The sequence below is a fragment of the Pelmatolapia mariae genome, linkage group LG1, assembly GCF_036321145.2.
Source record: "Pelmatolapia mariae isolate MD_Pm_ZW linkage group LG1, Pm_UMD_F_2, whole genome shotgun sequence".
NCBI classification, from domain to species: domain Eukaryota; kingdom Metazoa; phylum Chordata; class Actinopteri; order Cichliformes; family Cichlidae; genus Pelmatolapia; species Pelmatolapia mariae.
In genome coordinates this window covers 38,352,591-38,367,657 of record NC_086227.1, presented here as the reverse complement: position 1 = coordinate 38,367,657, position 15,067 = coordinate 38,352,591, and the positions used below count along the sequence as shown (strand labels likewise).

The 15,067-nt window shown below is 41.8% G+C and overlaps 1 protein-coding gene across 1 annotated transcript in view; it reads left to right on the top strand.

Annotated features, from left to right (window-relative positions):
• The first annotated feature begins 1,601 nt into the window (after nt 1–1,601).
• The window catches only part of plekhg4 (pleckstrin homology domain containing, family G (with RhoGef domain) member 4), a 49,526-nt gene continuing 36,060 nt past the window's right edge, over nt 1,602–15,067 (top strand). Inside the window, exon 1 of the mRNA XM_063480518.1 lies at nt 1,602–1,702. Within this exon, the coding sequence (XP_063336588.1) occupies nt 1,700–1,702 (3 nt within the window). The 5' untranslated portion in view covers nt 1,602–1,699. The remainder of the gene's footprint in view (nt 1,703–15,067) is intronic.

Below are 15,067 nucleotides of genomic sequence, written 5' to 3'. Positions count from 1 at the left end.
AGAAACACTAGACATCCCAAAATTTGAGGAGACTGAAGAGCAAAAGGATTAATCATAGGACTGATAAATCAGCCGAATATTTCAGAGCATTCATTGATCGTCCGTGTTGTTGGACACATTTTCTTTGGGTTTATATAAAAACAAATAGCATGTCTGTTGTTTTCATTGTGGACACTTTGACCTGCTGGTGGAACTAAAACAAATCTTTTTTTTTTTCAAAGATCATTTGCTGTGTGTGTGTGTGTGTGTGTGTGTGTGTAACTGAAATTCTTTGCATTGTTACTCAAATGTTCTACGACGTCTGAGAAAATGAGTGTGCATATTGTCTGTCTTGGATTACTGTATTCAACATGTGAATATTTGTGGGCACCCTGAGCACACTCGATCTTATCTGATCTTGGAACCAAAGTGGGATGTTGCCTGTTTAGCACTCGCATCATATACCACCTGGGAATTGTGCTGTAAGCTTAGGGGGGCTGTTGGACGTCTGTTAGTCGGAAGGTTTGATCCACGCTTCCCCCGGTCTGTGCTGACACGTCCTGAGGCAAGATGCTGAACTCCTGATTATCCCAGTGCATCCTTAATGTGTGTCTGAATAGGTAAATTTCGTTACTTTAGTGCATTAGTGGAAAATGTAATGTGATTAGAGTAATGCATTACAAAGTAATTCATTAAAACAACACTTAACGTGAGGAGTTAGAAGCTTTTAAGCCTTATTTTTGGGAAAATTAACCAAACTGAGTCTTTTTAATAAGATTTGGGTGACTATTCTTTGCTGGGAAAGGCTTTGCTCAAAAGGCTACAAGTGGAAAGTGTTTTTTCTACAGGGGCTTTGCTTCATGTCTGTTCACAAAAAAATTACCTTTTTTAAACTTTTATTTAACAAAGAGGTCCTTTAATTTTTAAAAATTTTTTTGCCTCAAGGACAGAACATGAAGAGACACGAGACAAAAATAAGGCAAATCAGGACAAACAAGTAACTGAATACAAATACAGAGCCCAGCTTAGGAATGTCAGTTTCATTCTTCAGTGCAAAGTAAAATGATACATAAAGGCTGAAGGTTAGTTTCTGCCATTATCAGTGAAACCTAACTGATCATAATGGAGTTGGGGCTGATAAAAAAAGGTTCTAAAAAATGTCAAGTCACATTGACACAGCACTAAAAATCATGTTTTACTGTGTGGGAAGTTAAAATGAGCTGAAAATGGTTTAGAACTGCTTCTTTGAATCAAACTGTTTTAAGTCTCAGGAGCACAATACAGAAAAATAAACCTGCTCATACTGGAGCTATCAAGATTTCCCCTGATAGAGGATCCCTCCTCACCCGCTCCTTGTATGGTTTTCCTGGGTTTTATTCTGCAGGTTGTGATGAAACTGGATTAACTTTGTTTGGTATTTAAATTATTTATTTGCAGCATTTGTAACTTGAATCTTGTTGATGTACCTTAAAAAGTTCTGCCAGCAGAGAGTGACAGAGAGGAGAGGTGAGGTGAGGAGGGCGGGGGAGGATCCAGAGATGCATGATTGGCAGCTGGTGGGCGGGGCTTAACATGAGAGGCTAGACTGAGAGTTGCAGTGAACCAGACCTCACCAGAGGCAAGAGACACGGCACACAGACAGACAGACGGACAGACAGGAAGAGAGGAGCTAAAATGGTCTTAAACTGGAATACACAGCGACTGACAGCACACTGCAAACATGGTAAGATCACACACACACACTCAGTCTCCAACAGCAGTCTGCAGCACATGGTGGGTGTGTGTGTGTGTGTGTGTGTGTGTGTGTGTTGAGCGAGATTTGTTGGGGGGGGGGGGGGGAGAACAAGGGTGTTGGGTTTCCATCAAGGTGTACTCTGAAACATTTGTCCTCAAGTGTGTGTGTGTGTGTGTGTGTGTGTGTGTGTGTGTTCAGTCAGTTAAAAAGTCCTTGCAGTGACTGTGTGTGTGGTTTGGAGCAGAGTCTGCGTTCAGCTGAAATAAACCTCTAAATTCAAACCTCTTGAGTTCTGAGTTCAGACTCACAGCAAGACAGAGAAAAGCAGAATCATCTGTTAGTTCAGCAGTTTAAAATGTCCATGAATGAAAAAGCAAAACAAATGCAATAAAACGAGTATGTAACAGTTCACGAAGACAACTAAAGTGCAGTAAATAAAAGCATCAGTAAGAGCTTTTTTGGATGCATATTTAATTGGAGTCCCTGTCTTCACCCTCTCGTGTTTTTCCAAACTTAGTTTAAACTCTCAGATCTTTATTTTAAAGTTTTTAAGTGTCAGTTTGAATTGTGGTTGAAGGTTTCCATAAAAAAACAAAAAACAAACAACCCCCCAAAAATATGTATACCAGGACATTTGTGTGTCTTTAATGAAGAGCTGCAACCACGTGAGGGCTTTTCTCTAGCCTTCAGAGAAACCTGGGGTTAAATGTTAAATGTGGTGATGTTGAATGCGCTTAGCTGTTGTGGGCTGTCATGATGCTGGTTTGGATTGTACTCCTGTTTTGTCCCTCAGCTCCTCCTGAAATCTGTTTGTTTTGGTCCTGTGGTCAGTGCGTCACCTCTCAGGATTTCCTTATAGGCTGTAAACCTAGTTTGGTTTTCTTACTGAGCTGTTAGTAGATTTGTAGTTTTATTATTGCTGTCAGTTATGACTATTTAGCATCAGATGGACTTTTACCAAAGTAAGATCATTAAGGCCACAACATCTTAAACTTAATGGGAGTCCTCCTCACACACAAGAATAATTATGGAGTTCCACAGGGTTCTATGCTAGGACCAATTTTATTTGCATTTTGCATGCATTATATTATATTATATTATATTATTTGAAATCAAATACATTTTCATCATTGCTATGAAGATTATATCAAGCTCTATTGATCCATCAATCTGCATAACACAAACTGATTAGATAAATTACAGGAATATCTTAAAGACCTAAACACCTGGATGGCTTCTGATTTCCTGCTTCTAAATTCAGATAAAACTGAAGTTATTGTACTCGACCCTAACAGTCTTAGAAATATCGTGTCCAACCAGATTCCTTCTCTGGATGGTATTACTTTGGCCTCCAGTAACACTGTCAGGAATGGGTTTTTTTTCCCTCTTTTGACCAGGATATGTTCTTCAGTGTGCATATTAAACAAAATATGTAGGACTACTTTCTTGTATTTGCGCAATATCTTTAAAATTAGACATCTCCTGTCTCAAAGTGACACTGGAGCAACTAGTTCATGCATGTACTAATTCTACACTAGACTACCTTAATTCATTATTATTGGGCCTGTCCTTAAACTACCTGAAAGTCTTCAGTTTCAGGGATTACTGTTACAGGGATTACTGGCTCTCTGTTAAATCTAGAGTCTAATTTAAAATATTTGTCCTCACAAGTTCTTAAATAATCAGGTCCCATCTTATTAACACTTGAGCTTAATTTAAACCTCTGTGTTGAATCTTAAGTCTACTTCTTCTTAAGCTCAAGTCACTCAGGTTTCTCCCACTGAAAACGCCACGTCCAGGTGAGCAGAATCAACTTTTTGGGGCGTGTTGAATTAATTTCTCCTTATCATTTTAGGGTCATTCACTTTTTTTTGTTTTAAAGGGTGAACCTACAGTCGGGATCACAAGGTCTCTCCTGTGGTCATGAAATTTCTGCTAGCAACAAAGAGTGAGCTGTAAAGTGACTCACTACAAGCGACTCACTTCCTGTGTGGAAGCCCCTTCACTGTTAGGAAGGAGGATTATCCAGGTGGTGCTCATTGGTTAATGACTTAAAGTCACATGTTAGCCAGTAAGCATGCGGCTTCACTGTCTACCCCTCATTTGTCACAGCTAGTGTCACACCTAACATCAGGATGGCAATGGCACAAAAACATCTCTGCCTCGCAATGGATTTAACTGACTGTCTGTCTGTGTCATGCTATAGAAACGTTGTAGTCTGTGTAAAGATGGCTTTAATATGGGGGTGAACAGAAGAGAGTGGTTATCATTTATTTTATGGTAGAACACTTAAATTTGTACCTGTAGTTTAGTTCACTCTGGGCTCATTAACTAACATCAGACCCGAGGAGCACATTTTATCACACTCAGAAGAAGGCGAGACAAAGTTTTAGTGAAAGTTCACAGTGTTGGTTTGACCTTCAGTTTGTTCCCAAAGAGCCACAGCAGCGTCCCTCCCTGCAGTACATCTCAGTTCCCATCTGGCAGAAAAGAAGTGTAACAACACAAAACTGTTTGCCACAGATATCTCTCTTTTCCGTGAGCTCTTATTACACTGTATGCTGTGAGGTTTCTCACTGCTGGCCAGAAAATTGTACAACATTCCTGTTTTTCCAGTTTTATTAAAGTGTAATAAACAGATCGCTTTGCCTGAACAAAATGCCTGGAACAAAAGTTAGAGGGTAAAAAAGTTTAGTTTATCAAAACCTGAAGACTTTCACGGGTAAAAAGAGGTCCTTTCTTTCAGGGAGTTAAAAGCTTCCTGCTTTCCTGCAGCAGTGAAGTAAATGAAGTGGTGTTAAAAAAAGGTGTTAAAAGCTTGTCTGCATGAATGCAGGGTTCCTCCTCTGATCACATTATAATTCAGTGGCTTTATATCAGGTTCACTGGGATTTGTTTGTGGTTTGTAAGTCTTAGAGGAGAAGCTGCTGAGTAAAATGTCATCTGTCGAAGCTTGGATTAACTCAAAATTAATGATCGTGATTTATTATGGACTGAAATGCTTTGCGGGCTTTCAGTGCTTCATTGTTGTGACTTCAGAAATGTTGGCTCCTGCTGGAGGTTTTGCCCCTTTTCCTACTATTTTACCTGATGATAAAAATAATATATATATATATTTTTTAAATGAAATATCTAAAAATACACAGATTTCTGTGAGGTAATGTGACACAGCCTTGGCTATATGTGGACCAGTCGTAATAAGTCACCCCTCAAAGGTCCATTTTAATCCAGTAAAAGCCCTGATTGGTCACTCTTCATGACCAGAAGACTTGAAAATAAGACCCTGGATCTCATGTCCAGTCTGCTCCGATTGCCACAGTGCAACTTGGTAACAATGGAGATAAATAAGTGTGTGGCTGTTGTTTCAGTGAGTCACACTTTGGAGGCTGAGTCACACACACACACACACACACACACACACACACACACACACACACACACCTGAGCAGAGATGAAATGTTGTTGCCATGGAGGAGTGTGATTGGGTGTGTTTCACACAAAGGTGAAATATTGCGAGGCTGAAGAACACGTGCTCAGGCATGTTGGAGAACCGTAAAGGTTCTGCAGGAGTTAGAACCAGAAGTCCACCAGACAGGAGGTTGTCCTGATGGAGTGTAGAGATGATACCTGGAATAATTTACTGGTTGATCAGTCAACTGTTTTTAAAGCAGAAAATCACTCAGAAAATTACACTACAGTCGCAGCACAGCCATCTTTGGTCAGTTTTCCAGATGTTTTGCTCCGTGTTCCTGTCTCTGAACTGAAATTGTCCTCACCTCAGCAGCTGACTCAGACTGTGATGTTATGCCATCATGTTTCATCATACTGGTCTGTAACGTCCCTCATGAATGACCCGTTTCTAACCGGGTTCATAGCAGTTGGCTTTCTCCCTGGCCTGCAGTCCTCTCTCTGTGATTAGCAGACCAACCCCCTGCTGGGATGACCCAAATGGCACTATACTGTGATGCGAATCAGTGTTTGAGATTTTGGTGATGGCGCACTTATCGTCATCTCCATAAACAGCCTATTAAATAAGCAGAAACGCCCAACATTATTCAACACACTCCTGCATTAATTATTTTTATTCTGTAAGATAAAAACATTTAATCTCAGCACATCACAGCTTTCATCTGACAAACTGCTGCTCTGACACTGCCAGAAGCAAGACACAGCCTGACATGACCTCCACCGGTTTGCACGTGATGTTAGGATAGAGATAAATGTACTCTTTTTCCTCAGAACAACTGTGGAATAAGCTGTGTTCATTTAACTGGATTTAAGGTGAGGTCTCAGTACCCCCTGATCCAAACCCTGAAAACCAACCTGGCATTTGGGGCAAAAAAAGAAAAAGTTCCCGTTAACACACACTAAAAATTATTTCAGTTTTTCCCCAAAAGCCTTTTTATTTTTCTCAAACAGTGGGGTTAGGGTTACTTCTCGTCATTGATGCCTTGGACCTCACATGGGTTAAATTGAGATATAAAGATCAGCGGACGTGTTCAGGCTCTTCCTGCGACACCGTCTTTTTACCCAGTAGCCCCTCGACAAGTCCAAACGCCTCTGATTTACAGAGCCTTGAAGCTCTGCAGGAATGTTTGAGGCACTCAGATAATGGACTCACACTGATGGAGGTTACACACAGAAAACAAGGTGTGGTCATGGATCGTTGACATTCTTACAACAAACATGTCACCAGATAAGCCTCAGTGTAATTCAAGATAATTAGTTCGGGTGACTTAAAAAAATGATTTCATGACATCGCCAGATTTGGTAATACTTCTTAAAACGGCTAAAGAAATCCGCTTCCAGTAAACAGGATTTGATGGAAGAGGTTTCCATGAGCTGGCTGCTCATCTTGCGTATCGGGTTTAACACACTGACCCAGTGGGCTTCACTTCACCTCCTGATGGAAGCTGTTTTTCACGCTGCCTCTCGGGTCAGATGTCAGAGGAAAAAAGCTCAGCCTTTGAACCTGCAGGCTGCAGCTCAGCCGGAAATATTTTTATCTCTTGGGACTCGTCAGCGATAGGAAGTGGTCGTCGTCCGCGGTGTTGAGTGCTGCGTTGTTGGGATGGACCCGCGGCGATGCGCTTCGGAGGAGGCAGCACAAAGAGCCAGTGTTCCTGCAGGTCCTCACCGTACCTCAGCACCCTGTCATCTTCCTGCCCCAGCCTGCCTGAAACATGAAGCCTCTTCCCCCTCCCTTCACCCTCAGCTCCATCTGGGAAAACACCCCTCCACCGAAAAACACGCTACCTGAATATAACACCCGTAAAATAAGATTCCCCCCAGGCCAATAAATTCTCTGACCTACTTCAGTGTGAGGTGAATCCTGCCACACATGCAGAGAGCTTCAGGGTCCCTCATGTGGGATATTAGATGTATTTCATTGTTTTCCACTTGCAAACTTTACATGGGTGGTCCACTGCACTATAATTCCCTACTCGTTTTAGCATTTTTGTCTTCATCTTATTATCTTCATTGATCATGCAGGATCCAAACAACACTTAATTAAAAAGTTGAGTCACAGCTAAGCAGCCGGTCCCAGCTTTTTCCTGTCGTGCATTTTCTCTAAAGGCTCTGTGGCAGGTTGCTGTCGTGGCAGTTCATGATATCATTCAGCTGCCCAGAGGATGCTGATCATCCTGACAGACTCCAACTCCACCACTTTGGACTGCAGCTGGTGATTCTAGGCCTGTGTCTGCTCTCATATTCGCTACCACATATGAATGATTGTGGGTTTTTTTTTTTTTAACATGACTTTTAGTTTTGTAATGTATTGATTTCCAAGGGAAATACAGGGGAAAGGTTTTTTCAGTGGGGAAAGGTTAAATGTTAAAGGTGGGAAGAAGCTTGTGCCCAGATACACAAGAGGAGAGAGGATGTGAAGCAGCACACTTTTTTTTACAAGTTTTATATGGATCCTATGTGTTGGAATTTATTTTAAGAAAAAATTAAATGGTAAATTGAATGTATGTTTGATACTTGATATACATTATCAAGTATCAAAGAAGTGTCAAACTTTTTAAACTTCTTTTTAATGACTTTTTACAACCTGTTTTTATAAATGTCAGACTGGTGTAATCAGACTTCAACTGCATTACAGATGTAATCAGTCATAATACTGTTATGTATGTATAATGATAAATTACAGTGCTGTGGCAGAGATGAGTCTGCAGCATGCACAGAGGTAAACGTAGGAGTAGAAGTTACAATCGGTGCATCAGTTGAGTCCTCCGCCAATGTAATGTAAACAGAAGGCGATAAAGTGAGCATGACTGCTTTTCTGGTCTGTAACTGGGCAACTTTAAACAGCCCACATGAAGGCGTTTATGGTGGTATTTACAGTAGCTGCAGCTTTGATGCTGAGCACAAACGTCTCAGAACGGCTGTCCTAGACCCACTCCTTACATGACTTTATTTAAACCAGCTGGTTTGTCGAGGATTCTTGTGTTCAGTAAAGTTATTTACAAAAGAAAAAAAAAAACAACTTTTGTGTTGTTTTTTTTGTTAATATGTTTCTTCTCTGTTATATCAGGTTAAATCCACTCAGATTAGGTATCTGTGGACTTGTTAGGTGACTTTTTACCTTTGAGGTGACTGAATTATGACGTGATTCTGCTAGGTGATAATTTGTCTTTAAGATGGACAGATGTGGCTGAAACTGTTTTGGATCAATGTGTTATGAAGAACTGTTGGCAGCTTGTTGCAGGCATCTTTGAGTTAACAAAGTCAAAGATGGTGGAAGCACCTGCAGAAATCTGCAGTAATGGAGTTCAGAAATCTGCTGCTTCTCTGCACTGGAATTGAAACATTCAGAATTCACTGAAGGTCATTTGAGGGGAAAACATATTGTCGGCGCATCAGAGAGAGGCTTTCAAGTAATCTGCATTGTTTCTGTTTACAGTCCTACCTGCTGCCACTTGAACGTAAGCCGCCCCATCCTGCAGACAGACTTCCTTCATGTCCTGTCTGTAGTTTGGGGTTTAAGGGTGCAGCAGTGTTCATCACGCTGCAGGTTGAGCTTCGGTTTTGGCTCAGTTTGCTGCAGTAATAATTAGGATGTGAAGCTCACATGAGGAACACCTTTGATGTGGGATACTGGGGTTTTGTAATGTGATACACAGATGAACCATGCGGTTGTTTACACCAGATCCTGGACCAGCTTCTGTTGTTAAAAGTCACCTCAGGCTGAGTTTGAAGATGAACTGAAATATTTAGCTCTGAATGTGTACAGGTACTTGGGACAGCTCACTGTTTTTCTGGCTTTTTGATTTTCTCCTCTTGAGGAGAAGATTTTTCTTGCTTTAGACTTTTCCCCATCGAGTACCCCTGCAGCCCCTCTGAGCCTCTCAATGATCTGAGTTTAGCTCGGCCCTTAAATCAAATCGTGTCCCACAGGGACCAGCCATTACCTCTTTCCCCTATAAAGGGCCTTGAAGTTGGGCTTTTTGTCCTCCCACTCAGCCAGCTGAGCTCAGCTTATTGAGCAGCCTGTCAGCTCTTCGCTGTGAGAAACTTGCAAATCTAATCTCATGTTTTAGAAACTCTGTGTGTCAAGGTCACTGCTCTACGCTATCGGTCTGAGCACTGTGGCGCCGAACGCCGAGACGTTTTTGTTCCCCTTCAGGTTTGAGAAAGGTTTGTGTTCATGTGGGATGGATGGTGGCTCAGCTGCTGCCTGGCCTCATGAAGGTGTGAACTCCTGTGAAAACACTCCACAGGAGGCAGAAACAAAGACCACAGGCAGTGTGAAAGCAAAGTGAAAGGAGTGTTTGCTTTGAAGCCGAGGACCTCGCTGACTTTAGCTGATTTTATATCACGTCTTTTCTGCTTCCAGTTTAGTTTTATTGCTTAGGCTTTGTTAGTTTGAGTTTTGTTTCTTCTTCTCTAGTTAAATAATGTATACTACAATACAAACACACTTTTAGTTCTGAAGAGTCAAACTGAAGACATTTCCTGATAATCTGCATTTCATTTCAAGGCCCTTTCAGACACGTATGCCTCCCATGAATCTGACAGCATCTGAACCTGAGAGAACATCATGGTCACTTTGTTGTGACATTTTATGCTGTTATTATTGTGGCAGATTGTGACTGTCAGTTTTAAGTTGCAGCTTCATCAGAGAACAACCTGATGTCCTCCTCTTCTTCTTCTTTTCTCTTCCTTTGTGCTACAATCACAAGCAAGAAGATTGATGAGATTTTATTGATACCACAATCCTGTCATTGATTTTTCTAATGAATTTTCTATGGGTAAAAAGTAGCCCTGTGCAGGTTTAAAGTGTCAGTGCAGGTGTATTATTCTCTGTCTGAAGGCAGTGAGGAAACGGATTACCAGGTAGGCTTAACTATGAATGCATATGCTCATGACATCATTATTTTGCAATGCACGACTGTGGAGGAAAGTAAACAAAACTTGCCAGTGCTGACAGAACTGATAATCTAAGGCATGCAGTAGAATCAGCTTGGTTCCATGACTTGGTATCGGTTCTCCAGTTTTATTTTTTCCTCCATTGAGACCAAAATCTTGAAACTGAGCCTTCCTGAATGGTGTCCAGAGTGTATGAGTTAAACTCTAGGCTGGTGGTCCCATATCCACTTGCATAACAGCCTTTTCGTTTGTTTTTACCTTCCATGCACTCAAAGAGCACGAAAGGTAAAAACACAGAGTTCCAGTCACTGGAAACAGACCAACTGGAAAACTTCTTCCCAGGTGCGAGATCTTCAGAGTCTGTTTGCAGTGCTAACAGGTGGTGAGAGAAGTTTCAGCTTGTAATGTCGGTGTGAGTGACTCTCATTGGCCGTCGGTGCTTAGGAGTAAGCTTTGTTTTGATGCCAGTTTGATTGGAGTGCTGTGGACGACCTGGCAGATCTGCATTTGCTTTTTCAGTAGCTGATTACCAGCTTTCTTGGCCCTTGTTGCCTCCTGTTAACTTCCTGATGCCTTCCCAGTTCGAGTCATGTCGGACTCCAGCAGCAGCAGTAGCCCTCGATCTGCTTTTGGAACTTCCTGAAACGCTCTGAGGAATTGAAGCTGACTTCTTGGACTGTCTGCACCACACAGCAAGCCTTATTATATTTGTCAGAAAATCCCATCAAATAATTCAAATAGTCACTGTTGATTAAAATATTCACCTGTGGTAACCAAGTGGCATTTTACCAATTAGATGGCGACTTTAAATACCTGAGCAGACTCTGAGCCTGAGGCTGCAGGGTTTGATTTCCTCTGTGTGTGATTGTGGATGTGCATCTGTAGCATTCCTTTCCTATTATCTGTGGATCGCTGCCTGGTACGCCGTCTCATCTGTCATGTTTTCCTCTCATGATGAGTTTACATCTGGGATTTTCGGAGTAAAGGCATGCTCATTCTGTTCATTCTTGCTCATCATTTGCAGATTAGACAATTAAAGTCTCATCTGCCTGATCGTATCAGACAGATAAGACTTTAATTGTCCTCTACTTTAAACAAGCTGCAACAGGTCACAGCAAACAGAAACAAGTCTCTGAATGAGAAAAAAGCAGTTTGTGGTTAAAGGAAATATTGATGAATGAAGCAGGAGATAAAAAACGACACCGTGGAGCTTCCCGATACAGACATGCTTTATTATTTTCACACGGGACTTGTGTGACCCGCAGGCCCTGTTAGATTTGTAATCGTTAAGGAAACAGAGGTTGTCTGCATTTGTAATTTCCACATTTCACCAGAGGTCATCAGATAACATGAAGCTGTTGAAAAGGCTTCACAGACCTCTGACGCTGTGCTGTGGTGAGGGATGTGGAGCCACAGTGACAGAAGCTGCACATCCCTGTGGGACAATCAAACATCTGTCTAGTTTAACGTGTCGAGGTGTTTTTCTGTTAAGGATCGTCACTGATTTCAAAAGCAGCGTGTTTTGTATCAGGGTGGGCCGCCTGTGGTTAGCCGCATCGCAGCAGCGCAACAGAGGAGAAGGAAAATAGCATCTGATTTTTATCTCCCAGCCACAATCGGCAACATGAACTGCCAGACGTGTGTGTGTCTGTGTGGGGGTGTTTTTGTTGTGATCAACTGTTGGCTGTGTGTTTCTGCAGAAACCGTCTGCACTGAAGGTTTCTTAGTGTTCGTCCTGAGTAAGGGAGCCACATCAAATGGATATAAATATGTGAGTGGCATGAGGCTGTTGTTGAACTGTGGTCTTGTGCAAATACAGCTGCAGATATAAGAATATGGATCTTTTTATTTTATGTGCAGAGTGTTGTTTGCATGCAGTGAAGGAGGCCAGCACGTACAGTTTATGTCTACAGTTTTGACAGATTTTTGAGCGGCGTGTTCCACATAAGATTGGTTTGAGGTCAGTAAGCACAACCAGAATTCATACATAATGCGCACCGGATTATAAGGGGCACTGTCGATTTTTTTCAGAAAATCAAAGGATTGATTTTAAGTGTGCCTTATTTTCCGAAAAACACGGTAATAACGACGGCCCGCTAGCATGCTCTAGCAAAAATTGTGCTTTGGTGCATATCTGACAGACGAAAGCCAAACCAGTTCCACACCACTGAAGTTGCAGCATTTTTACAAACCAATTCTGGTTCATCTGTTTCATACGATCCGCTTTCGTCCTTCTCATTCTCCGTCGCCACCATGCTTTTTCCGCCATGTGCATATGAAAACAAACGCACTGCGCATGCGCGTTTTGCCCATATTCTATCACGATACTTCATTTTCTTATCGTTGCCTAACGTTATACCGGTATTACTGTGAACGGTATGATATGGCCCAGCCCTACTCCAGACTAAGGGCAACTGACGGTCATTTTATTTGTTCCATGCCCCAAAAATGAGAGCAACAGTTGTTACCTTCACTCAGTTTGTGAGCAAACTTACAAATTCAACAGGGATTAAAATATTATTTCCCTCTGCGCACATCACTTCATCCTTTTATTATCATTTCATAGACTTTATTATTGTGGCACAAAACATTTTTTGATGCAAGCAGAACTTAAGAGACCTCTTGCTTTCTTATATATCAACATCACAATGTTCCCTTTCCACGCCCCTCACACGTGGCTTACTTTGACCAATAGAAGTGCATATCAGGCTTTTCCCCGCAAGGAAATGTGGGAGAAAGAGGGAAAAATCTCTAGCATTAAAGATACCTTTGAGGTCAGTTTTCTTAATCAGGGAGTGTTTTACTCAATCACTGCTTTGATTGGACAGACTGAGCCTGGCATGAGCTTTTTTTTTCAGTATCTGGATTGAGCGCGTCTCCGTCACTGGTTGAATTGGTTTCTGCCGTCAGAAATCTCTACTTTTCCTTTAGCTGACAGCTGGCCTGGCCTGTCAGTGTTCACGTCTCTGGAACGGGGGGGGTTAAAAGGTCATATGTCCTGTGGGTCCCTCGCCTATATAGCTCCTCCCTCCCCATGCCATGTTACCATGATTGGTAACTAAAACAGTCATGACCTCTGCTTTGTGGAACCGTGACCCCCTTTTGTGGCTGGGCTGTTTAAACATGTGAACAGTTTCAGCACGCCGCTGACTCCTCCTCCTCCACACCCAACAGGAACTGGTTTGCCGCTGAGCAGTCAGCCGAACAGTTGGTAGGATGAATCATGACCCTCAGGGGAGACACGGGCTGCCACTAACTATTCATAAAACCAGCTGAACCTGAGATATTACATTAGTTTATCTCAGAGGCTCCATCCTGATTATTAAACAGGAGCTCTTTTCTCTTCCACCCACATGCTCATTTAAAAATGGCACCAAGTACTGACGGCAACAGAGAAACTGAAAAAGTAACATCTGAAGAATGAAAGCAAAGCATAACGTGATGGTTGAATGGACATTTTAAATATAGTATGAAGTAGCTACAGAAAAAAGTCTCACAGCAACCAGTAATTAGAAACTTGATTTTTGGTTTCATAAAGATTTTTCCAGTCAGTGTGCAAACACAGTCTCCTGACCTCATAGCTGACTCTGGGTCAGCTATGTCTTCTATGATCCATAGACCCTTTCAAGATGTCATTTAAAAAAAAAAAAAAAAAAAGCCCAAAAACTAGCGTGATAAGATGGTTTCAAGACTGCATTTTATCAAATGCAATATGACTTTAGCTTCCATCTGTGGTGAGCAAAAGTTGATGTTAGAATTTGGGTCGACCTGGTCTGAGCACCAAAAGTGGTCCAAAGAAGGAACGATGGTGAACCAGTGATGAGGTCATGGGCAGCCAAGGCTCACTAATGCACATGTAGAGCGAAGGCTGGCCCGTACAGCCCGATCCAACCAATTAGGCAGGTCATAATGTCATACCTGATCGGTGAATGGCAACACATGCTGAGTATAAATTAGGCTATCAACCAGGGATGTTCCTGGCGACTCATTTCTTAGTCGACTAAACGTGGGGGGAAAAAATGAGACTGACCAACACTCAGATATGAAGTTAAATTTGAGAACCGTTTAATGGAAAATGTCAAAAATGAATAATATTTAACAAATTTTTCAATAATGAATCACTGTGCAGCACCTCACATTGTGCATTATCAACATTATATTCCAGACAGATGACGAGCAGTCGAAAATGTTAAAAATAATTTGAAAACATGTTACAACAAAAGATGTTGACGTATTATTAAAATGTGGTATGTCTGTGAAGGTTCTCAGTCATCCAGATCATCGTAGTCTAAGGAGCTTGGAAAGAAAAGCGTCTGGACTTCTTTAAGTTGCTTGAAGACGTTTCACCTCTCATCCGAGAACTGAAGAAGCTTCTCGGATGAGAGATGAAACGTCTTCAAGCAACTTTAAGAAGTCCAGACGCTTTTCTTTCCAAGCTCCTTAGATTAAAATGTGGTAAATTAACATTTGAAAAACTAAAAAAATTGCAACGGAAAAGTATGGTGCTTTGTGTTGTGCATTGAGAATGATGCAGGCTGTTCAAAGGTTCATGCCAACAATTTCAATAAAAGTTCAAATCTAAAACAATAAATCATCCAGCCATTTTCTTCCACTTATCTGAAGTCAGGTCGTGGGGGCAGCAGGGAAGCCCAGACTTCCATCTTACCATCTCCTTCTCCGGGATAACATTGAGCCTTTCCCACGCCAGCCTATAAATGTTAGCTCTCCAAATTGCCTTGGTTTCACTCCGGGGCCTCCTACTGGCAGCACATGCCTGGCCGGAATATCTTACCCAGGAGGTGATGGGCTTAGTCCTCTCCTTTTGATGTGGAGGAGTGGTGGCCCTTCCCTGAACCCCTCCCGAATGACTGAACTGCCACTACTTGTATCAGCGATATCATTTTAATACTGTTAACAAGAGATCAATTCAATTCAATTCAATTCAATTTTATTTATACAGCGCCAAATCACAACAAAAGT